The sequence below is a fragment of the Leptinotarsa decemlineata genome, unplaced genomic scaffold (assembly GCF_025532065.1).
Source record: "Leptinotarsa decemlineata unplaced genomic scaffold, Ldec_3_MD MMD2_tig00026294_RagTag_RagTag, whole genome shotgun sequence".
NCBI lineage: Eukaryota > Metazoa > Arthropoda > Insecta > Coleoptera > Chrysomelidae > Leptinotarsa > Leptinotarsa decemlineata.
In genome coordinates, this window is record NW_027412674.1 from 9,169,626 (window position 1) to 9,195,895 (window position 26,270).

At 33.9% G+C, this 26,270-nt stretch overlaps 3 protein-coding genes and 1 long non-coding RNA gene across 16 annotated transcripts in view; 2 read left to right on the top strand and 2 right to left on the bottom strand.

The window, feature by feature from the left end:
- Nucleotides 1-3,457, top strand: part of CLIP-190 (Cytoplasmic linker protein 190) — a 140,766-nt gene extending 137,309 nt beyond the window's left edge. For all 13 annotated transcript variants that reach the window (XM_074180302.1, XM_074180307.1, XM_074180306.1 and 10 more), the window contains one exon: nt 3,303-3,457. In XM_074180302.1, coding sequence (XP_074036403.1) covers nt 3,303-3,346 — 44 coding nt within the window. In that variant the 3' untranslated portion in view covers nt 3,347-3,457. The remainder of the gene's footprint in view (nt 1-3,302) is intronic.
- Nucleotides 3,446-5,896, bottom strand: Rpb11 (DNA-directed RNA polymerase II subunit RPB11). The gene is made up of 4 exons (XM_074180315.1): nt 5,703-5,896; nt 5,558-5,647; nt 5,323-5,497; nt 3,446-3,657 (listed from the first exon to the last, which is right to left on the bottom strand). Exons 1-4 carry the CDS (start codon nt 5,753-5,755, stop codon nt 3,622-3,624), a joined length of 354 nt encoding a protein of 117 aa, XP_074036416.1. The 5' UTR covers nt 5,756-5,896; the 3' UTR covers nt 3,446-3,621.
- A 1,835-nt stretch (nt 5,897-7,731) lies between these two features.
- LOC141484835 (uncharacterized) lies at nt 7,732-8,855 on the bottom strand. The gene is made up of 2 exons (XR_012466828.1): nt 8,697-8,855; nt 7,732-8,201 (listed from the first exon to the last, which is right to left on the bottom strand). It is a non-coding gene; the product is annotated as an uncharacterized lncRNA (long non-coding RNA).
- The window catches only part of rl (Mitogen-activated protein kinase rl), a 132,551-nt gene continuing 114,076 nt past the window's right edge, over nt 7,796-26,270 (top strand). Inside the window, 1 exon segment of the mRNA XM_074180317.1 lies at nt 7,796-8,145. Within this exon segment, the coding sequence (XP_074036418.1) occupies nt 8,018-8,145 (128 nt within the window). The 5' untranslated portion in view covers nt 7,796-8,017.

Below are 26,270 nucleotides of genomic sequence, written 5' to 3' on the forward strand. Positions count from 1 at the left end.
GGAGACTTTTGAAGAGGAATAGGTATCATCCATACAAAATTAAAATGGTACACGAAATAACTGAAGATGACCCTGATCAAAGAACAAAATTCTGCGAAATCATGACAGAAACCATTGCAAGGCATCCTACCTATTTCCACAATATTTGTTTTAGTGACGAATGTACATTTTTTTTAACGGCAATATTCACAGACGAAATTGCCGGTATTGGAGGGATACCAACCCTAACGTTTTCCGGAAAACCCAATATCCAGAAAAAATTATCGTTTGCGCAGGAATATAGGGAAACCATATTGTAGGACCTCTATTTATTGATCAAAATTCAACAGGGGAACTGTATTTGAATATGCTGAAATCACTGAAATCGTCGAAGCGAGTCCTAATGAATTCGATATGGATATTGTATTCCAACAAGATGAATCACCACTACATTACTCCAGACGAGTAAGAAACTATTTGGGTACTACCTTTCCCTGTCGTTGAATTGGCCGTCGAGGTCCTACAGAATAGCCAGTCCACTCGCCAGACTTGACACCTTTGGACTTTTTTTATGGGGCTATTTGAAGCAAAAGGTGTACGAAACTGAACCTGCTTCAATATTGGATATAAGGCAGAGAATAATAAATATTTGTAGAGATAATGAAGTTAACGTGTTCTAAAATGCTCGTCTTGAAATATCGGATAGGTTGTTCATATGTCAAGAAGTTCAAGGCAACCATTTCGAGCATCTTCTGAACTGACCTCAAGCTTATTACCTCATATTATGTAGTTGAATGTCAATGTATTCAGGCAATTATTAAAAGTTCCGCCATTTTGTAGTAGTTGAAGATATTGATATAATATTCTAGGGTTGTGAAGCATTTGTCAGGAGCTTCAAAATGATGTGTCACAAGAAATTTTCAAGATGGCGCCCAGTCGCCATCTTGAAATTTGCATCTGTCAATTTCACTTCGAAATAAAGTTTTCATGCATTAATTTCATTATTCCAAATTTCAATTTTTTGAGTTGACCCGTTCAAAAAATAAATGAGGGGGGCATTAAAGAAATGTACTGTATACAAAAGTAAATCATGCCTGGAGATACATGATTCATATATGGGTGACTGAAACAACAAGGAACAGTAAGCAACCACTCATTATTCTAGTTATTTGAAAATGAGCACATAATGAGTAATAAATATTTGTTTGTTTGAATCAAAAACTGAAAAAATAAATCTGTGAGTGTGTTAAGGGTAATTCACCTTAAAAAGTCATTTCATAATCAATTGTTGCCCACTATTCAATTGTGGTTGAAGACCGAGTCTGCATTCCTGACAGTCTTTGATATTTGCTGCTAACCAACTAGAAAAAAGTTAATAAATCTAAAGAAATAAACTTTAAATGTTCAAGCCCGTCTCGGATATACCTACATACAGGGCCGTAGCGAAAAGAAATACCAGGGGAGGGAATCCAAATTTTCCCAAACCCACCAGCAAAATTTCCCAACTTTTGAAAAAATGAAAGCAGAGGGATTAGTTTCTACTATAATATATTAATTTTCTTACTTAGCTATCCAAAGATTGGCTGAATGCTTATGCCCGTTAGGGTATGCACAAACAAAAATAAATTTTGGTAATTATAAAAATAATAATGGGAATTATTCTACTTTGAACCAAGGTCCTTACTCTTCCACCATGTATAGGAATATTTAATACAAATGAAAGGAAACAACACTTAAATAATATTGTGCTTATTGTTTTCTACTATTATTTTTTCTATCTTCACGGCCCGAAATTTCCCAACTTTTTCAAGTCGTAAAAACAGCGAAAAGTTGGGAATTTTGTAAAATTGTCACTTCAAAATTTGTGGACTGTTCTCTAACTTGGGAGAAATTAAACTTTTTGAAATTTTCAAACAAATCAGAATTTCAAAATGTGGGATCTCCAAGTTATGCATGTTGGAAAATCCCTACCTTCTCCCGGTTCTTTCCCTTTTCTTATTACCTCTCCCCTCTCTTTTCTCTCATTTTTATTTTTGTTAATTTTCATTCATTTTTTTACTATTATTTTTTTCTATCTTCACGACCCAAAATTTCCCAATTTTTTCCCAAGTCGAAAAAGCAGGGATGGGGGAGGCTCTCCCCCATCCCCCTCATGGCGACGGCCCTGCCTACATATTAGGTTGAACGGACTGACGCCTATCAGAAAACAACTACTCCCCTGGTTAATACCACGAACGGCGTTGGATTATATCCGACAGGCGTCAGTGCACGAATCTTCACAGAAAATTTCCTGCATATGTAATTGGCAATACAACTGAAAGAGTCGACCCTCAATTTTGGAACGGGCACACTTGCAGACCGGTTTCGGGCTCCTTAGCCACTCGTCAGTGCAAGATAGTGACTATCATCGACCTAAAGTCAATGATATTCCATAATTGAAAATCGAAATTTTTTCAGAGTATTTCATTCCTCGTCTTAAGTTGGAGCGAACATCAAAAATGTCACTCCATCTAGTGAACGAGGTACTAAGCAACTGCATATCCGAAATATGACCGATTCCTCTGAATAAGGAGGAAAAACTTTCTTATTAGTCAGTGGGCAATGCACATAGCAATAAGATAGAAAAAAATTATACCTACATGTAACTTTTCAGACTGAGTTTACAGGTTTTCTCTCAATATACTTGTTTAGATTCACAGTATCTTTTTCAAGTGAGTTGTGAAAAACCATAAATTGGACCGAATATTGAATTTTCATTAGGAAATATATTAGTTTTCTGAACACCAATCAAGTTTCACAAGAGCAATCCATGGTTTGAAGTAATTTTCAAAATGATGGGCGAAATTTATGTTATTAAAGTGTTGCTTTAATCTACAAAAATCTAATATATTCAATTAAGCCATGTTCACATTATTGAAAACATCATTTAGGTATAATCTATACGAAGTCAATTCGAATGGCATAGAAACTAAATAGTTACCGAACGTCGGCAGTCTAATTGTTTTCTCATGTTTTATGGGAGGTTTTATATGGTATTAACTAGTAAATTTATGAGACTAGATACATTAGTCTTTTATTCAGCAGTTCGGATTGACTTCATATAGACTTCAGTTATACATTTCTCTTATAAACATCTACTAATATGAGTCGTTTTTTAATGTTTATGGAATTATTGTGTATCATAACCATTATTAATTTTATACCTAAAAATATATTAATAAACACATTTGCCAATCTAAACAGAAAACAATATTTCTTTAGAAGTGAATGAAATGTCATTTGCTTTGTAATATATTATATCTCAGTTACATTATTTTTTCCAGTTTTTGGGCATAGTACAGAAGATTGTGCAGAGCAGGAATATTGAGCGTTTCTTGTAAATACATTACCTATTTATTTTAGAAACAAAATGTTATTTGTTTTAACGTTTTTGTTATATAGTGATTGTACTTTGAAGAAAAATATATTTTACTATGCATTTTTGTTTTTATTTATTGAAAGGTTTATAAAAAACAGTTGATAATATTCGTACATATTTTTTATGATAAATTTAAAGAATCCACATTTCTTTTGACGCCATCTTACTGTCACATTCCTTTGGCTTTTGTCACTATCGCACCACACCTTAATAAAGATTGAAAATTAATCTAGTCCTTCTTTCTTTTCCTTAATTGCTTCCTGAAAGAAAAAGTCAATATTAGTTCTCCACAAGAATTAGTGTGTTTTTACTGGAGGTAAATTGTAAAAAGGGTTTATAATAGTTATAATCGGTTGTAATAAAGAATAAATCACAAAAACCTCACTGATCTGCTTTGTAAATACATTCTCAGTGCCCAACAACAAGTGGTATATTGAAATATGATACCAAAATGAAAAAAAAACTTCAAGTATTGAGACGACTGATTTCTCAAATTTTTTACTTAACAGATATCAAAACGTGTTTGAAGACTGTATATATGAATAATTAAACCAAGTCTGAGGACTATCTAGGACCTAGGAGATATACATACGTATAAAAAAATAAATATTTCGAAATAAAATATGGAAATATTCATCTCTACCAACTATCTACTCAGTGGGTTCTGGTAAATGCCTGCCGAAAAGCAACTACTTCCTTGGCTGATACCACGATGGATATTGAATTATATATCCGACAGACATTTATGCAAATTACCTCACAAAGGTTAGTCTCGCAGATGAGAATCATTTCAATCATCACAGTAACTCTGGTTATGTGACTAGTTTTGCTACAATTCCAACATAAAATTCAAATTAATAGGATATACATCAATTCTGCTTTCTACCAAAAATGATATTGATATTCAACAGCACTGTAATACATCACTAGATAGTGCTGATAGTTGCTTAACAGAAACTCGCTATATCTGAATATGATTGAGAATATGTTCATGAACTTTCATCATTTTCAAAAGAAGATTCCAGAACTTGAATCAAAAAGAGGATCTGATCAATTGCTGAAAGTACCAGAAATCAAATTACTTGATATCACATTAGAGGAACATTTGAACTGCAATGCACATTGTGAATCTCTTGGCAAAAATTGAATTCATATAGTTACAAGTACAGAAATCTAACGAATATATTGAATTCAAAAAATATGTTGTCATATTATGCACTGGTTGAGTCTCGACTTCGTTATGGAATTTGCTTCTAGGGTTATCCAACTTCTTGGTAAAAACACATTTAAATACAAATAATGATAGTGATACCTAACTCATCTTAATAAGATTCCTGTGAAGGAACTTTCATTTCTAGAGGCTGCCACATTTATTCATCTTTGTTCATATATTCTCAATGAATGAAAGGCAAACCAACAATTTCCACTTTTAAATACTTGAGTAGACTTTTTCCATGATTGTTCATTCCGCCGGAATATTTGAAAAAATTGATGATAAAAATGCATTCGAAAGAGAGCTGAAATAACTGTTGACAATGTTATTGTGATGATGAGTATTGACAAGTTGAAAAATGGCTTTGAAACATTAAATAGTTCAATATGTTAAATGTGTACATGCGTATATATTTATTGTTCTTGCGATTTTTAAAGAATCCATACTTTTATTGATGATTTCTGTACAATTTCAATGATTATGTGAGAGATATTTTATGCCTGACGTTTTGTCTACAACTGCGATTGACATTATCAAAAGCAAAGTGGTAACATTTGCAGTGCCCGAGTTGGTGCTTGAGTTGTTGTCTCCAACATACACAATAAAATAAACATAAAAACTGGCCTGGCACAAAGAGTATCACAATATCACTAGAGCTCTTGAGTCATGAAACAATAAAGCATGATCAGATATTCAGTAAGTTTCAACATACCTTAAAACGTTCCTCAAATAAAGATAACTCAGAAATTAAATCAGTAATGGCGTGCATCAAAGCCTCATGCGGAGCATAATCAGAGGTCGTCTGAATCCTCAACACAAACTTATGTTCTAAAGGATGAGGCAACTTGTAACCAGCAAACAATACATTGGGATCTTTAAGTAGTTGGCTAGAAAAATAAATACATCAGCAGCTAAATTAATTTTCATGCTAAATATTTTTTACTTACTTTCTGATCATGTTTCCTAGAGTATGATCTTCTTTATTTATGGTGAATATTGCAGCATTTGGCACTTTGGTGTCTTGTTCACGAATTATCCTTAAAGAAAAGGCTATAAGTAATTTATTATTTTTTACTTACAATTATACATTACTTTTTTTCCCCGTCATATAATAAGAATGATTCAAATGTTGGTGGCGCATTCATGTTGAAAAGTTAATTGGTTTTTGTAAATTTGATAAATCGTAGAAGAAAACAAATCAACTTTGAATTTTTCCTTCTGATTTCTCCACAAATATATTTATGATTTGCTGTTTGGTATTTTTCTTCTTCTTCTGTTCTTCCTCTCTTAATCCGGTTCCGACGAGTTGTCGTTTCTTTTCTTCTTCTTTTTCCATTAATGGCTTCAGCTGCCAGGGCAATCCAGCCAGGAGTTCCAGGATCACGTTGCTACTACAGGTGGAGCCCACACTGAAGTGGATCTGAGTTGGACCCAATCCCCACCTGGGTTTGCACTAAAACTTTGTTCACATGACAGAAGACAGGTGTCTTCCTCTACTCATATTCATTTTTTTTCTTGGCCAATATCCTTGAGAGTTTTACATCAGATACACTGAAAATTACTACTGATACAGATTCGAATTCAGTCAAAAGGGAGATATTCGACTTCTCGTGACATTGCAATAAAAAAAAGATTGTTTTACTTTATGTGGACATTGAGCGGCAAATTCATATTATTATATTCTTGTCAAAAATTCATCGCATTGAAATTATCTAATACCGTATAATTCAAAATCATGTAGGTACTTTGACGGATCTGAATAGTTGTCGAACATTCCACAGCTCACTAGATTTTTTCCACAGAGTTTAGAAATCTTCAATACGGTTATTGAATAGTTTCACGGTTGTATTTTAATAAACTAAACTGCAATATAGCACGTAAAGGTGATGACATTCCCCGTTACGAAGACACCATCTGTGGAAATGACTGGAAGACCCATTCCGTGAATATGACAGATAAACACAGCTCCCCAAGATGGACCGTTGCAAAGACAAGCTTCGACATTGACTTTTCCAAGTCGAAAAAACAGCGAAAAGTTGGGAATTTTGAAAAATTGTCACTTCAAAATTTGTGTACTGTTCTCTTACTTGGGAGAAATAAAACTTTTCTGAAGTTTTCAAACAACTCAGAATTTCAAAGTATGGGATCTCCAAGTTATGCATGTTGGGAAATTCCAATCTTCTCCTGGTCCTTTCCCTTTTCTTATTACCTCTCTTTTTCTCTCTCTCATTTTCATTTTTTCAATTTTCATTTATTTCTTTACTATTATTTTTTTCTATTTTCACGACCCAAAATTCCCCAACTTTTTCCCAAGTCGAAAAAGCAGGGGGGAGGAGGGTCCCCCCACCGATGGCGACGGCCCTGCCTCAACTTCACGATTTTAAGAAAGATATGTTTCAAAAGTACATTTATTAATTTCAGGTGGGAACTGTCAATATTGTTATATACACATTCTTTTCAGAATTGTATTACTACACACCAACAAAAGTGTTCAATCTTGTAGAATTGTAAATTCGTTATTTACATACGTATATAGTTGATCTGTAGGTTCAACATCGGGATGTAGTGGCATCTAATGGGTTGACCAAGACGTATAGAATATCACTGGTGTTGACCTCTTTCCCATATAAAACATTTTGTCAAAAACTCCCGACCTGACACTCGACGAAGAAATAATAAAGTGATTCAATAAATTTCAATATTCACAGAGGTGTTGAGTACACCTTAAGTGACACTTCTTGAAAATGTCAAGTTGGTTCATCAATTTTCAATGTTGTTTACATTTACAATGAATTTATATTAGGTAAAACTTTCTACATTATCATTCATAAATTGAAGTCTGAATAAAATACGCGCGACCGATTTCGATTCTTGCACCATCTATCAACATATGTATAAAGTTGGGTCAATCTCATTTCTCGCGTCGAGGGTCTTAGACAAGACAAAAGCAAATAGGTTAAAACACACGGGTTTCCATGCATCCTGGGGTTGACTAACTAATCTTTTTATTCAGAGGAAATCCTTAGACAAGGTATATGCTTTGTATATAATATACAAAGGCATATGTATTCGCAAACAGCTTTTGCTATTGAATGGTAGGTGGCAGAAGAAAATACAGTACTTAAATTTATTCATCATGATCATGTGAAATCAACATTTCCTAAGATAAGGTTTTTATGAAAATTTTATATAATCTTCAGGCGGAATACGAGATCAAACAAATGAATTTGCACAATTATTTCAGAGAAACGTTTTTGCATAATTTTTGTTTTCAATCCATGTTATTCTCCAGTAGTCGCCAATCTCTGCGGTTCTGTCATTTCTCATTTTCTCATATCACTATTATTCAGTCTGCGCGAGTGTGTGCTGCAGGCAGGAGGTAGATTGTTTGGCAAGTCTCGCTGAAAATGGCGGAAGCCACAGGTGCATCTAGTGTTAATCCAAATGCTGAGGTTGTTAGAGGCCAGGTTTTTGAAGTAGGACCCCGATACACCAAACTAACTTATATTGGAGAGGGAGCCTACGGAATGGTCGTGTAAGTACTAGTTATCTCTTGGCCGTCAAGTTACCCCAGTCTGTTTATTACACGCCCTAAAACAATAGAATATTGATAAAGAATCGAAAGTAAAAAAATAATAATATTGGGAATGAAAATAAATACACTTGTATTGGAAACAGGTTCTTTCATTTGACGTACAGATGGTAAACTGTTTCCTCGGTGTTATTGAGGTTATGTTATCATAACTTTCTCCTCATTACCGAAATTAAAAAATCAATGGTTAGGAATATATGTAGTTCTATTTTTGAATTTTCGTTTATCAGTCTGTGTCTTATATTCATTTTATATTATCTTATTGATGAATCAAAATGCATGATCCAATAATGCAAATCAATTTTGCAAATTACTACTACAATTGATAACTCAAAGATTTGACAGACGTTCATTTATGTCAGAACAATATACTTATTGGTCTAAATTTAGAAAACCTTATGTTTTGGTACATTTCATTTGAAAACAAGTTTTTAAACATTTTTCAAAATTATTTATTCACCCATGGGTAGGTAGTTATGTTTTTTTTTACTTACAGAAAAAGGATTGGATAACCCTTTTTAGTCAAATAACTCTTTTTCAAAAAAAGTTTTCTACATTCACTATTATTACGCTACATTATAATGAATGTGACAAAAAAGTTGCTACACTCATTTATCAATTCAGAAGTGAAATCAGAGAGGTTATATTTACTGTCTCAGATCACCTAGTTTTTTCACTTCAGTTTTTGAAAATTTAACAAGTATGTTATAAAAAAAAGAGTGGCTGAACGAAATCGAAACAGAGCCATTATTAGATACTTGGTTGACATTGTAAAAAAAAGCGTATCGTGTCACCCCCTTGAGGGTACAACCCAAAATTTTCAATATGGAATGGGATGTTCAGCAGGATGTTTGAAGCCCTTGAAATTCTCCTCGTACTAGTAGGTATTTGAATTCAAACATTTCCTCAGTTTTGTGAAAAAATATATTTTGAAAACTTGAATTTGTTTTGCTGCTCATTCACTAGATAAGTACATACTTAGTTTTTGCGTCACGAAGGTTATATTTCTCACTTTTCGGAAGCATTTCCGGAGTCATTCGATGACACTCGTCAACAATTCTGGTGCTGGTTATGTTACATAACATAAAAGTCAAGGGACAATAGATCTGGTGATCGTGGAGGCCATCCTTATGCTGCCTCTTTCTTCATTATGATACAGTGGAAAACGTTTGTACAAATACTGACGATCAACAATCGGTGCAATGTGGAGGAGCACCGGCGCGTTCAAACATCATTATACTTTTAAAATGACCATTGTCATACTGTTGATTTGAATTGAAATTTGGAAAGGAAGCTGCTTTGAACGGCCTTCACAGTGACCAGAGTTGTCGCTTCTTGATTTATATTTTGTGTTCACCACTCCAGTGGTGAAAACGCTGAAAACGATCACTCTTTGTTTTATTTGAAGTCAGAGAGACATTAACGCTTTGTATATTTCTGAAAGTATAATTTTTCTTGAGGACAAAACGAAAGTACTACAGGAAAATCCTTAAGGTGGTCTAGGAGCCGTGCCTGTGCGAAAATAGCCATTCACGTTGGATTCGAGTTGCAGGAGATTAAATTCATTGAAACTCATCAATACAGTTTATTGTAGATTTTCACTATAGATGGTTTTACAGAAATAATTCATAATTCGTTCACCCACCCGTATCAGCACAAAGTAGCAGCATTCAACAGTATGAATCACAGACTGATAAATGTGCCCTTGTCACAGGCGAATTTCAATAAAGAACTGAACATAATAAAGCAAATAGCCGTCAATAATGATTACGATAGCAGTCTAATACATTCTCTAATATCAAAAAAGTTATACAGCCAAACTTTGAAGGAAGTTTACCCATTTCGAAGACATGAGGATAAAAGTTATAGAACCTTAACCTACTTAGGCCAAACCCACTACGAGAATTTCAAATTTTCTGCACAACAACGGTGTAAATATTTCATCAGTTTGGACTTCCATTGTCTAATATAATATAAATTGATTTGATAACCCTGAAAAAAAAAATCAAAAAGATTAAACCGAAAATAACAATTTTAATAAAACAAAAAACTGAAATTACAAAGAAATAACATACAACAACCAAACAAATAAAAATTGAAATATTAATAAAAGCTGAAAAAATCGAATAAATTAAAAATATCAACAAAAAATGAAACAATAAAAATTAAAAGATTTCAAACCAAGTTATGTCACAACGTTTCGATTGATAGTATCCACACTCGCCTTCGGGTGATAACTGGACTTACTCCTCCGAGATCTGACTGTTTATAGGTCATTAAAGCTTGACCATAGTTTTCTCATATCCTCGGAATAAGTCGCTGGTTTCGGGTCCGTACCGGGTTATTCCGTACAGGGTTATCAAATCAATTTATATTATATTAGACAATGGAAGTCCGAACCGATGAAATACACCACGAAACATTGTCAACCACCTTCAAAAAAAAGGTGTAAATATTGCTTTCGAAACCAACAACAACTTAGGCATGCACAGTAAGAATAAAACAGTTGAAAGTTCAATTACAGAAAAATCAAAAGTGTACAAATTATCATGTGGGTCATGTCAGATGTTTTATACAGGCTGATTCACGGTGGATGGCACATTAGACGTTTCTGGTGAACCAGACAACGGATCACTTTGAAAATTTAATGTAGGGCATATTCGGACATTCTCTAGCCAACTAAAATATTTTCGACAATGCGGTATTGCCGCTTCTATTAGAAAGCAGTAGCAACTTTGATTTTTCAAATGGAACACTCTGTATATAATATTATTTTTGGAATCTCCAACAATTGCCCGACAACTTTTCTTGATATTTCCCTATACCTATCTGTTACCGTTTTCGAAATAAAAATTAATTTCAATTTCTTTCTTCGAAAATCATGACTTCTAAAAATGCCGATATCTTTTAGTTAAAAAGTACTATGATATCGAAATTTGGTTTGGAGTTAGGTGATACTTGGACACTTCCCACACGTCAGCCTAATCTCCGTTACTTCAATACAGGGTGGTAAAAAAATACAGTTTTTTCGTTTGCTTGAAAAAGTTGCTGAAATTTGATTATTTTAAATGGAACACCCTGTATATTATTGAAAATTCGGAAAGCTGCTGAAATTTGCTTTCTTTCTATGTATATCATACCTATACCTAACTAGTCAAGTTTCGGACTTATGAACATTTATTTGTGAAAATGTCCCTTCAGAATGGTATTTCCATTCGGTATTTGATAAGCAGGCCATGATTACTATTTGACAGTAGCGTTGTGACATTTTCCTAATAATATCGACATTTTCGTCACTTCAGAAGTTGCAAATACCTTCAAAACGATGGAACAAAACTATTCAAACGAAGTTCTTATGAATTTGTTTATTATTTTTGGACAGTGTGACAAAATTATCAGCAGAACATGTAGAAAGTTCAATGAAATGTATCCGAATCTACCGCCAATGAACCTCAAGAAATTTATACGAATTCAGAACAATTTCAATATGTTTGGATAAACTTTAAAAAAGCACCAAGAAACTTGAAATTGGAAATATTGATATGAATAATTATAAAAAAGTAAAACAATCATGTGGAATATTTCAAAATATGTTCAAATCGCTGGCCGTTCACTTCCAAGCACTTTAAAATGCGGGTGTTGACTGCTTTCGTGGTGGCAGATCTGATTTCATTGGGATCCAAATCTTCAAATGTTTGGGCAATCCTTTCTAACAGTTCATCTCTCGAACGCACGGGTATTTTGTAAACTTTTTCTTTAAACATTCCCCACAAATAAAAATCTAATGGATTAAGATCGGGTGATCTCGCTGGCCAATTCCATGGTCCCAAGCGCCTCATAAACCGATCGTCAAATAGTCTATCCAGTTCTGCGCTCACTTCTCTTGTGCAATGTGCAGGAGCTCCGTCTAGTTGGTACCAACAGTTTCGATAATCTTCGAGTGGCAGATAATCCACGAAACTGTCTACAGTATTCTCCAAAATATTCAGGTAGCTTCTGGATGTTAATGACTCCTCGTATATCACGTACCTCAATTTGTTGTCCATCAACATGCAGAAGACATTAAAACTAAATTTTTCTTGAAATCCGGCTTCTTTTGTGACGTGAGGATTTTCACTGGACCAATAATGACGATTTTTTCTATTGAAAATCCCTTCTCTCGAAAATTTCGATTCATCAGTCCAAATAATTTTATTTAAAAAAAGTGGATCTTCTTGAATGCGTGTCAACAACATTTCACAAAATTCTACTCTCTGTTGAGGATCTTGAGGCTTCATTGCTTGAATTTTGGTGAATTTATAATCATGCATTTTATGTCTTCGCAAGATTCTTTGAACCGATGAATATTTTATACCCAAATCTTCTTCAACACTTCTTATCGATGACTCGGGAAATGCGTGAAAATATGCTAAGACATTAATCTGGTTGTCTTCGAAAGTTACGGGTCGAGGCAAGTTTCTTGGTGCTTTTAAAGTTGATCCAAATGCATTGAAATTGTTCTGAATTCGTATAAATTTCTTGAGGTTCATTGGCGGTAGATTCGGATACATTTCATTGAACTTTCTACATGTTTTGCTGATAATTTTGTCACACTGTCCAAAAATAATAAACAAATTCATAAGAACTTCGTTTGAATAGTTTTGTCCCATCGTTTTGAAGGTATTTGCAACTTCTGAAGTGACGAAAATGTCGATATTATTAGGAGAATGTCACAACGCTACTGTCAAATAGTAATCATGGCCTGCTTACCAAATACCGAATGGAAATACCATTCTGAAGGGACATTTTCACAAATAAATGTTCATAAGTCCGAAACTTGACTAGTTAGGTATAGGTATGATATACATAGAAAGAAAGCAAATTTCAGCAGCTTTCCGAATTTTCAATAATATACAGGGTGTTCCATTTAAAATAATCAAATTTCAGCAACTTTTTCAAGCAAACGAAAAAACTGTATTTTTTTACCACCCTGTATTGAAGTAACGGAGATTAGGCTGACGTGTGGGAAGTGTCCAAGTATCACCTAACTCCAAACTAAATTTCGATATCATAGTACTTCTTAACTAAAAGATATCAGCATTTTTAGAAGTCATGATTTTCGAAGAAAAAAATTGAAATTAATTTTTATTTCGAAAACGGTAACAGATAGGTATAGGGAAATATCAAGAAAAGTTGTCGGGCAATTGTTGGAGATTCCAAAAATGATATTATATACAGAGTGTTCCATTTGAAAAATCAAAGTTGCTACTGCTTTCTAATAGAAGCGGCAACACCGCATTGTCGAAAATATTTTGGTTGGCTAGAGAATGTCCGAATATGCCCTCCATTAAATTTTCAAAGTGATCCGTTGTCTGGTTCACCAGAAACGTCTAATGTGCCATCCACCGTGAATCAGCCTGTATAGGTCAAACTGAAAGGACGTTCAAAGCCCGCATAAAGAAACACAGAAATAGTTTCCAGAATGGAAAAATAAATTCCATATATGGCACTCATTTAATCAAAGAAGGACATGAGTTCAACCATGAATTTCCAGAAGAAAGGTTCAAAACTTGACCTGTTGGAGATTAATGAAAAAATTAACAAATTTACAAACTCTCAATATCAATAAACGATCGAACTGAATAATTCGCCATCATTGAATCTGTTTATTTCCAGGTAAGAAAAGTTGAGAGTTGAGTATATAGTGCATTTCTTGAATGCCCCCCCTACCCTTTATTTTTGAATGAGTCAACTCAAAAAATTGAAATTTGGGATAATGAAATTAATGCATGAATACTTTATTTTGAAGTGAAATTGACAGATGGAACTTTCAAGATGGCGACTGGGCGCCATCTGGAAAAAAAAGAATGTAAAGCGGTGTCTTGTGACACATCTTTTTGAAGCTTCTGACAAATGCTCCACAACCCTAGAATATAATGTCAATATCTTCAACTACTACAAAATGGCGGAACTTTTAATAATTGCCTGAATACATTGACATTTAACTACATAATATAAGGTAATAAGCTTGAGATAAGTTCAGAAGATGCTCGAAATGGTTGCCTTGAACTTATTGACATATGAACAGCCTATCCGATATTTCACGCCGAACATTTTCGAACACAGTAACGTCAATATCTCTACAAATATTTATTATTCTCTGCCGCATGTCCAATATTAAAGCAGGTCCAGTTAAGTACACCTTTTGCTTCAAATAGCCCTGTAAAAAAGTCCAAAGGTGTCAAGTCTGGCGAGTGGGCTGGCCATTCTGTAGGACCTCGACGGCCAATTCAACGACCGGGAAAGTAGTATTCAAAAAGTTTCTTACTCGTCTGGAGTGATGTAGTAGTGCTCCATCTTGTTGGAATACAATATCCATATCGAATTCATTAGGATTCGCTTCGACGATTTCAGTGATGAGAGGGTCAACAGTAGTTTCCAGTATATTCGAATACAGTTCCCCTGTTAAATTTTGATCAATAAATAGAGGTCCTACAATAGGGTTTCCCAATATTCCTGCACAAACGTTAGTTTTTTCTGGTAATTGGGTATGTGTTTCCCGGAAAACGTGAGGGTTGGTGTCACTCCAATAACGGCAATCTTATCTGTGAACATTGCCGTCAAAAAAAATTATATTCGTCACTGAAATGAATATTGTGGAGATAGGTAGGATGCCTTGCAATGGTTTCCGTCATGATTTCGCAGAATTATATTCTTTCATCAGGGTCATCTTCAGTTAATTGGTGTACCATTTTAATCTACTGTGTGGAGACTTCAAAAGTCTCCACACAGTAGAAGGAGACACCTCACAGTAGACTGTTCAGTAGACTGTTGTGAATACGGAAAGAAGTTTCCTCAGTAGACTGTTCGTGATTTACTACCATCTCACCAAGTATTTGCAATTGCTGTTCTTCCGGAATGGACGTATGACCTGGGGGCTTTTTGTTATGTATACTACCGGTAGTTGTGAATTTGGATACAAGTTTCCTCAAATATTTTCTACAGATTGGACGATTCGGAAAACGTTCATTCGGTCTCGTGACCGCACCGTAAATGAAAATCGCTTCAATTTTTTCTTCCAGTGTACGAGTATTGACAATGTTAGAGATTGTTGACATGATACCTTTCTACTAATAAAACCGAAAACTAAATGAGAATATTCTAACGGAGCAATGATGTTTATTGTAGTACTGCCTTTTTTGTCATTTTTATAAACAAAAAATAACTAAACAAACCCTATCGGGTTGTTGGAATTGCTATATGGCAGATAAAATGGAATATTTCTAAAAATATCGATATTAATATTGAAGTTTCCGTCATTTTGTAGTAGGTGAAGATATTGACTTCATATTCTAGGGTTGTGAAGTATTCGTCAGGAGCTTCAAAATGATATGTTACAAGACCCCCCTTTCCATTTAATGTTTTTTCCCAGATGGCGCCCAGTCGCCATCTTGATAGTTTCATCTGGCAATTTTACTTCAAAATAAAGTATTCATGCAATAATTTAATTATCCCAAATTTCAATTTTTTTATTTGACCCATTCAAAAAATAAAAGGGGGGGACATTATGTGATGTGATGTATTTATTATACACTGTTATTTCCTGTTCTGTAATTGGGCTATGTCCTGTAGAGTATTGTATTACAAATAAATAAATAAATAGATAAAATAAATTAAAGAAATGCACTCTAATTACGGCACTATCGAAAATTTTAATTTATTCATATAGTTGATGAATATATACCTCACCTTTCCAGATAGATTCATTCATTAGGTATGCATACAAGTAGGTAATATGTTGGAGTATAAAATAATTACTTTTCGCTTGAGAAAGCTAGTGTGTAGCGAAACACGTGTCGCGCTTTTTGTGAAACCCTTTATAGTGAAAATTATACAATAAACTGTACTAATGAGTTTTAATATAGATTTTCATTAAGTATCGGTCAGTTCTATTCATTTACGTTCAGGTTTTTAAAATTATTTTCTGATTGGTCAATACTAGCTGCATCTCTATCAGCCTCTTTTGCACTCCTCCTAAATCGTTCAAATTCCATCCGGGCTGATATCGATATCTCACGTTCCCCCTACGTGTTTTCAATTAAGCATTCCGCAAATTCAACAAAATTTGATCACCATCGTACGTGGTCCGAATAAAATATGGGTATTTATTCATGTGAAGCAATTTAACAGGTTTCGAATATCTCCTGTCGGATGGCAGAGAAGGAAGGATGTGGTATTCACTCGTATGCGGTGTAGATAGTATTACAAAAGACCAAGGCAGATATTAACTATATATCTCATCTCAGCATTTCGATTTAATATCGAACGATTCATTCAATTCACTCGGTTGACATTTCTACAAAAAAATATTGTTTCTGGGAGATTTTTTAACACGCTTTTATTACCTTCGTAATTTGTTTGTTTGTTTGTCAGTTTGTTTGTAACTCTCAAGCTCGGGATCTGAATTTGACAGAATTATTGCTTGATCTATTCGCGGGCAGAAGGCGCTGTATGTAACCTTCTTGATATAATGCGAACTCACTTTACATGTATTTTTTTATTTGAAAAAAGTATTTTTTTTATCAACACGCGCGCCTGCTGCCTTTTTTGGGCTTAGTAGCTGATTTTTAGGCTTCCTCTCCGGAATCGGAAAATATCGATGGTCATTTTTCTAAGCCAAATACGGCTGATTGAACCCAAAGTTTAGGTTAAATAAATATAGGTTAAAGAGACTAAAAAACACGCTTTTTTAGCATACGCAACTAAAAAATGAATAATAAATATAGTTTAAAAAAACAAAAAAACACGCTTTCAAAGAACATCGAACTACAAAGTTAAAAACATTTTTTTTAAATAAGCTTAAAACAATAACGAACGAAAAATACTAGTTATATTGTGAAAAAAGCGTGGGCGCTTTGTTGTATATTTTTTGTATATCAAGCGCCCGTCGCTTTTTTCACAATAATACTAGTATTGTTTGTTCATTATTGTTTTAGGCTTATTTAAAAAAATATCTTCAACTTTTCAGTTCGATGTTCTTTGAAAGCGCGTCTTTTAGTTTTTTTTTTTTCATCTTATTACCAAAAAAATACGATAGAACTGACCAATACTTGATGAAAATCCATTATATGCAAACAAAATACTCAAATGCAAGATTTCCACTTGACACTTTATATAACAGCAATTTATATTTTATAATGGTTGTGAAAACGTTTTGGAGAAACAAATTATAAAACGGTATTTCTCCCAGAAATGTTTTCAATGTGTTTATAAAACAGCTATAAATAGGAAATTGGCACCGTTTTATAAAACATTATAGTCTTTAATAATATTTTGTAACGCTTTTTGCAAATGCTACAATACAGTTTTAAAAACACTTCGGCAATTACTATAAAATTTTACTAACACTCTTAAAAAGTAGTTTCGTAAAGAATCTTCTAAAACAATTATAAATTTTTTTTTAGTAATTCCAAGTAAGCGATATAAAATATAATGCGGGCGTAAGAAGTAATTTTGTTTTGGACACTAGAGAAATATAATAGATATGTCACCAACTGAAAACTAACAAATAGAAAGGTTAGGGCCATTTTTATAATTCCACTATTGTATCTACGTATAAAACCGGTAAAGACATTGTTTGTACTTCAAAGATTGATATTTAAATTGCGAGTGAAATTTTATTGACTAATATATAGCATATTATCAGTAAAATTTAAGCGCGCCACTCATTTAATAACATTTTTGGAAATTGTATTGGTACAATTGTATTGGAAATTGGTATTGTGGCAGAGTCGGACTACTTTTAAAGCTATAGATTCCTATAAAAATGAAAACTTGATTTCTCACATATTGTTTGGATAAATATTATCTGTCGGGATGTTTCGGCTAAGAAGCTTCTTCCATCGATTATGAAGGCTGAATTTCGAAGTAGTTTCGAACTAGTGATTTTGAGTGATGGTGCTCCACTTAAATCGGATTATAATTATTAATAATCCTGTTTTCAGCAAGAACAAAATTGAAGCACTAGGTTAATGAGTCTTCGTCTGAAACGAACCAGTTTCCTTAATTTTTTTCCAATGACCAATATTACACGACGTTATTAGGTATAAAGTTATTGGACGCTAGACAAATTGAACTTGACAAACTATACTTCATTACACGACCTCTAAAATCCATGTCAGCTGGTTCTTCTTAAGTGATGCATTTAATTTTTGGAAACAGCAAATATATATTAGCGGAAGCAATTTGATTTTATAACAGTTATATGATAGTTTTGAAATTGTAGTAAATATACTATATACTATAAAATAGTTGGGAAATTATCATTAAAGTGACAATATGGTAATGAAAACAAAATTGTGCTGGGAAGCATTACAATAAAATAATTTTATTAAAACTACAGAAAGCAGTTATAAAATGATCTTGAAAAAGTTTTATAATTAGCATAAAAACCTCACAGAAAAGTGCTGTAAAACTTCTACAAAACAATTTTCTTTTATAGGAAAATATGTTTTATAAATTAGTTGTAAACACGTTTCTGTAATAATTTCGTGACTATATTATAACGTATTTATAATTTTATTTTATAAACGTTTCTATGACAAATTTATAAAACACTTTTATTGCCTACAACTGTATTATATTCAGGGCCCGTCTAATATAATCAATTAGCATTTTGGAAGTAATTATAAAATACCAAGAAAATAAAACTGTTGCAGCACCATGAAATTATAAAACAATTTTGCTGGTTGGGTCGTGTTTCGCTGTACAGAGTGGACTAAATTGGACACTTTTAAAGGGAAACTCCGGTTTTCAAACTAGATAGATGATAACTGATAGCTGTCTGTGTATGAGGGTCAGATGTTATTACAAACATAATGGTGAAAAGCGCATATCGATATCTACCATCATTTCTGAGTTACAGCATGTTTTTCGAAAATGTGCATTTTCGAAAAGTTGCACTTTTTTTAGGAAGAACAGTGTAAAAAACTCATTTTTCAAACAGGATATTAATAGTTATTGATGAAAAACATTTTTTTTTAATGAGATACCCTGTATATTCCTGCATATTTCAGTGGAGCTTAAAATTACCTTTCCAAAAATGTAGCACACTTGATGTTTTGCCAGAGTCATCTTTGAAATACAGAGCTTTTAGGTTTTTTCATGTACACAGAACGCACACTTTGATCAAGTAGGCTTTGGACGAAGCAGCGATAAACAGAGTGCAATTATGAAAATTGGCAAGTTGTATCACGGAAGGTATCCAGAGAGGAGACAACCTTTTAGAGACATTTTCGCAAGATTGCGACACAATCTAATCGATGGTGGTCAATTTGAAAAGAAATGGTCGAAATTATATGAATCAAATGGGGATAAACAGTTGAAAGTCGTTTTAGGAGCTGTTATAAATAATCCCAAAACGTCAACGCGAAATTTGAAAATATCAACAGGCCTACCAAGAACTGAAGTTAGGAGGATTTTGAAACAACACCATACAGGACCAGAGGAGTTCATCAACTCAGAACAGGAGATTTTGAACGCCGCATGGGTTTTTGTTAGTGGTTCCTGGATAGTTGTAATCAAGTGAGCGATTTTCCGTTAAATTGTATTTGGACAGATGAAGCTTATGTGAGCAGTGCTACAGATGTGAAGTTATCCACATCCACAATGTACACTGAGAAAAAAATATCGAACTATTATTTTTTCATTTACCGACCCTGTACCTCTACCATTTTTCAATATGATACGCTCATTGACTGATTCAGTAAAAAAAAGAACCTTCTTAGTTTATTAAAGTGTCTGAAGGGGTGAAAATAGGATGAAAATATTAAAAAAATTCGTAACATGAAATATCGACTTTGTACACCTACAATATTGAGACATGTTATTCTTGATGATCTATTCGACAGAAAAAACGTTACGTCATAGTATTTCAGGCCGTCTGAGGGGGTGGAAATTCAAAAAAATCATAACTTTCAAAATTGAATTTGTACACCTACAAGATTGAGGTACTCCTGATGATCGATTTAACAAAAAACACCGTGTCAGAGTGTTTCAATTCTGAGAAGGTGGAAATGGAGTGAAAACGAGGTGACGGGAAACTTTTATACCATATTAGTTGTTTAATGTAATGAATAGACAAATGCTAGTGTTAATATATGTGGGAGTAGATACTTCGGAGAAACAGTTTGACAACGCTGCAAAGTCAGTATGTTTTAGAGCAGTGGTCGCCAACCTGTCGATAGCGAGCTACCCGTAGCTCGCGGAGACAATTCTGGTAGCTCTCACAACGATTTTAATTTAAAAAATACAAACTGCAAAAATCAGAGAAGCTTCCGAAAATTCCACAAAAAAATCTAATTGTCATAATATTAAACATAAACAGCGGCAACGTTGCCGTGAGCGATCTGCCGCTGACGCCATCAAGCTAGAATCGGCTAGAACCGACCAGCCGGACCAGCGCGTTAGTGTTCGAGAACGATCTGGATTGCTTTGAACGGGATAAATACGCACGGCGCGGCGACATTGCGCTTAGTTTAAAACTGAACGCGTAACCAACGTACAGCGGTTGGGTTAGTAGAGAACAACAAAAATAATATTATGGCAAGCAGTTGTAAAAAAGGAAATATTGAGAGACATCATAAAACTGTACATTCTAATTTTGAAAAATCATTCCCACTACATTCTGCCGCCAGAAAGGAGAAACTGAAACAGTTAAAAAAGCAGTTAATTGGACAACGATCAATATTTTCAAGAACAGTCGACAAAAATAAAGCTGCAACTGAAGCATTGTACCGTGTGTCCCAGATAATTGCACAAAAAAAGAAACCTTATGAAGACGGGGAAATGATAAAACAGGCGTTTTTAGAAGCTGCTGATTCGTTATTTGCCAACTTTAGAAATAAAGACGAGATAGTTTTAGCTATAAAATCTATGCAACTTTCTGCTAATACAGTGATGAGACGTGTAGAAGTAATGAGCAATGATATTTTTTTACAGTTAAGAACTGACTTAGATAACTGTGTTTATTTTTCACTTCAACTGGATGAATCAACAGATGTCGTTAACACTGCCCAGATGGCCGTGTTCGTCAGGATGGTTTTTAGTGATTTTACGAATAAAGACCTTTTGAAGTTCATTCCACTGAAAGGACACACTACTGGACATGAGTTGTTTTCTCATTTAAAAAATATTATTTCTTCCGAGAAAATTCTAATATCGAAAATGGTAGGCTTGACAACCGATGGCGGTCCAGCTATGGTGGGTTGTGTAAGGGTCTGGTGGCGTTATATCGTAAAGATGAAACTTTTCCGCAATTTCTTTGTCACCACTGCATTATCCATCAGCAAGCATTATGTGGAAATTTCCTGAAACTAAACAACGTTATGAAACTGGTGGTAAAAATTGTGAAACAAGATTAGAGCTCAAGCGTTACAAAGAAGATTATTCAGAACCTTGGCCGATGAAGTTGACTGTCAATACGGGGACCTACTCCTTCACTCTGAAGTCCGATAGTTAAGTAGAGGACGGGTGCTGAAACGTTTTAATGATGTCCTATCCGGCATAGTTCAATTTTTCAAACAACGCGATGAACCGACTCCGGAACTAGAAAATTCAATCTGGCTTATAGATTTTGGTTTTCTCGTGGACATTACAGATAAATTAAACGAACTTAATTTGCAGCTTCAGGGGAGAGACAAAGAACTAGCGGAAATGCTTTCTGATATGAAAGCATTTATCAAAAAGCTGGAGTTTTGGGAACAAAACCTAATTAACAGAGATGCCAAGCATTTTCCTATTCATTCAGAAAAAATATCTCAAAATCCATTAGAACCCTATGACAACAAATATCATGTAGAAATAATTTCTACCCTGAAGAATAACTTCAAAAATTTTTAAGGATTTCAATGAAATGGCTTTAGTAGCGCAGTTTGTTGTTTCACCCTTTATGGAAATTGATATCCAACAGTTTGCAACTTGTGTTATGCAGAACTTTGGCGAAGACATCGCTGCAACTGAAATGGAAGTCATTGAGTTTCAAAATGATTTAGCCTTGAAATCGTTAGTCTCAAGTACTGAATGTATCGGCCTATTGTAAGTAAAGACAAATATTCAGTTCTATGCCGTGTTGCCTTGAAAGTGAAAGCATTATTCAGTTCAACCTATTTGTGTGAATCTTCTTTTTCCAATATGAAGTTTATTAGGAACAAATATCGCAATCGACTTACAGATGAACATTTGGATAATTGTATTCGAATGGCTGCATCAAATTATACTGCAAACATTAAAAAAATTATCGATGAGTCTGAGTGTCAGCCTTCTCATTGAACGTGATTTTTTATTTTTCAATGTTTATTTTCATGATAGTGCGTTACTTTTTTGTTGTTATTATTAACTATTTTTAAATGATACGTGACATGCCGTTGTGGCTGGATAAAAGTTTGTGTTTATTTTTCAAACACCTTCGTTTGATAGGTAGGAATGTAGCTATGAACAAGTACGTACTAGTAATATTAGTTATTTCGTTATTATTATTAGTATTACCGGTTAAATAGTAAAAAAAATACATATAGTGATAAATTAACTGTGGATTATTTCATTCACGTTGCGTTACGTGGCTTCCGTGTGGGTAGCTCGCTGTTTGTTCCAAAATTAACAAAGTAGCTCAACACATTGAAGAGGTTGGCGACCACTGTTTTAGAGGCTCTATATGAATTCATATCTGAATGAACTGTAGTAATAAATAGCCTCAAAGAAACATATCAGCCTCTTGATTTTCATAACACAAAACCAAAGCAAAGGAGAACATTAGAATTAGTAAAAGGATCTTTTTAAATATATTTTACGCTATTTATTAATTATAACAATTCAATGTTTCGAAAAGATCGATTCAGAGAAATGTGGTGTTTCCTTTTCAGTATCGATACTGTACATAATCCGTCAGATTTTCATATATTATAACATATTAGAACAAGTTAACATATTTCAAACTTGTGAAGTGAAGTTTATTCTGCCGAATGGATCATCATGGATAACATATCTCAAACTTGTAGGTGTACACCTTCAATTTTCGAAGATATGATTTTTTTCAAGTTTCCAACCCGTTTTCACCCCCTCAGACGACCTGGGAAACTATGACGTTATTTTCGTCGAATAGATCATCAGAAATAACATAATATCTCAATTTTGTAGGCCCGTTCATTCATAATGGCATTCTCAATTTTAAAATAAAATATTGAACCCCTTGTTGATGAATTTCCACTAATGGAGCTCAGAAAAATATATTTTCAACAAGATGGGGCTTCGCCTCACAACACCGCAATTGTAACAATTTTTTTTGGCTGCAAATTTTGACAATAACTGGATAGCCAACCAAGACCCAACCGTTGGCCGGCCAGGTCACTAGACCTAACGCCCATGGACTTTCACCTCTGGGGAAGGTTGACCAATTCTAGATACGAATTGGAAGCGGCAGCGATGCAAAGTTTTGCTTCTTTAACTCCTATTGAACTAATTAATTCGGCAAAAAACATTCAGAAAAGGTGTCGCTTGTGTGTTGAAGGAGCTGGTAGACATCTCGAACACCTTTGAAGAAATATATTTCATTGTTTGATTTTTATCATTTTCATTATTATTGTTGGAGTTTCATTTATTAGTAGTAAATATAGTATAAATTGTCTACAGTTTTATTGAACTCTGCGTTTTAATTACAGAGGTGAAAAGCTTTCTCCACAATTGATAGCTACTACTGAACAATTTCTTTCTGTTTTATCGACGCGTCGTTCAAAGCCTATTTGATCTACATGAAAAAACCTAAGATCCCTGGAAAAGTAATTTTGAGCTCTATTGAAATATGCAGGAATATATAGGGTGTCTTGGAAATGTTTTGATAGAAACAAGAAATTATCGACAGGAAAAAATTTACAAGCAATAAATCCACAGTCCAAGGGTATATCACATTTGATAATTTTATAGCGTTTCATTTGAAATAACTACCATCATCAGTGACAAAAAATTTAAATAACGGTCCTGTCGTTACATCTTTTGTAAATTGCTTCGATTTCTTCAAAATATAATTCAGATAACCCAGTAAATTCGACAGGTAGGTAAGTACCCTTACAATGATAATTCGTACTTTTTCGTTTTGTAAATTTTTGTATTGCCGTAATCCTTCTTTCAAGGCTTATTTCTCCCTAATCACTTATAATTCGTAATATTTTTATTATTCTAAATCCTGGAAGTAACGAAAATATCAGTTTTTGGTCAAAATTCGATTTTTGTATAATTTGGTATGATCAAATAGCATCTCAATTCATTTACCGCGTAGGATTTGCTTTGTGATTGCTGTTGAGAACTGTCAGACGCAAAGTTTATCATCTCAATGAGAGGGATTACGGAAGGAGAGTACGATTTGCCAAGTGGTTAAGACGTAGAAATAGAGAAGTTGAAAATATTTGTAAAAATAATATGGACGGACGAATCAAAATTCACCAACAATAGTTGATTTAACAAAAATATCCATTATAGGTGGAATAATACAAATGAACATTTACCAATTTCCAAAAAAGTTCGGAAAAAGTGTTTGGTTGGGAATTGTGGGAACAAAATATCCTTGGCCCTTTCTTTTACGATGATGAAATGTATCTTCATTTTCTATTCAATGAATTCGATGGCTACTTATATGAATTGCCACCGATATCCGCCCCATGAAATACAATATTTTCAACAGGAGGGTGCTCCTCCCCATAATACAATGGTAGTAAGGGAACATTTATATGCAATGTTCCCAAGAAAATGGATTGGAAACAATGGCCCAATTAACTGCCAGCTCGATCCCCAGATCTTACTCCTTAAGATTTTTTTGTCTGGGGATACATAAAGGATAAAGTTTTTTCAACGCCAAGTACAGATATCCTTCATCTCAAACAAAAAACAAGAGATGCATGTATTAGTGTTACACCTATTATGCTAAAAAATTGTCACAGAAATTGTTTGGACCGACAACTTATGTGCATTCAATAAAGAGGTCGTCAATTCGAGCATTTAATGTAGATTTCCATGTAGCTTTGATTTTCCGTATTGTTTTCATTTTTCCCAAAAGTTCATGATAACATAAATTGTTTTTCTGTTTGATTGTTGTCACTGATGATGGTGGTTATTCCAGATGAAACGCTATAAAATTATCAAATGAGATGTACCCTTGGATTGTGAATTTATTGCTTTATCAATATCTGTAATGAAAAAGACAGGTACGTATTAAAAAAAAAGTTGGAGGTGGCCATGTTGACACGAAAACAGCATTTTTGGTTTTCCCCGTATAACTCAAGAAGGGCGAGACTCCCCGTAAATTTTCTTCGACCATTGTATTGTTCCCGATAACAGTTACCTTTTTTCCCATTTAATCGTCTTCGTATCTGTTATGGTTAAGAATACACGATAAAAGAAACGGCCTGTAGAATATAAAATTCTTTATCGATCAGTATATACCACGAGACAGTAGAATAAATATTTATCGAGATATGGAGCTATAAAAAAAACAGTTGGCATTAAAACTGCCAAAACTTTTGGACTAAGGTTAGGTGGGGTAAGTGCACCCCCATTTTCGATAAATTGAAGTTTTTGGTTATCTCCAAAATTAGTAAAAATTAAGATCACATTCTCACTATGATTTCATAAGTACCTGATACCTTTGCAAATACAGGCTGATTCACGGTGGATGGCACATTAGACGTTTCTGGTGAACCAGACAACGGATCACTTTGAAAATTTAATGGAGGGCATACTCGGACATTCTCTAGTCAACTAAAATATTTTCGACAATGCGGTGTTGCCGCTTCTACTAGAAAGCAGTAGCAACTTTGATTTTTCAAATGGAACACTCTGTATATAATTTTATTTTTGGAATCTCCAACAATTGCCCGACAACTTTTCTTGATATTTCCCTATACCTATCTGTTACCGTTTTCGAAATAAAATTTAATTTCAATTTTTTTCTTCGAAAATCATGACTTCTAAAAATGCCGATATCTTTAAGTTAAGAAGTACTATGATATCGAAATTTGGTTTGGAGTTAGGTGATACTTGGACAC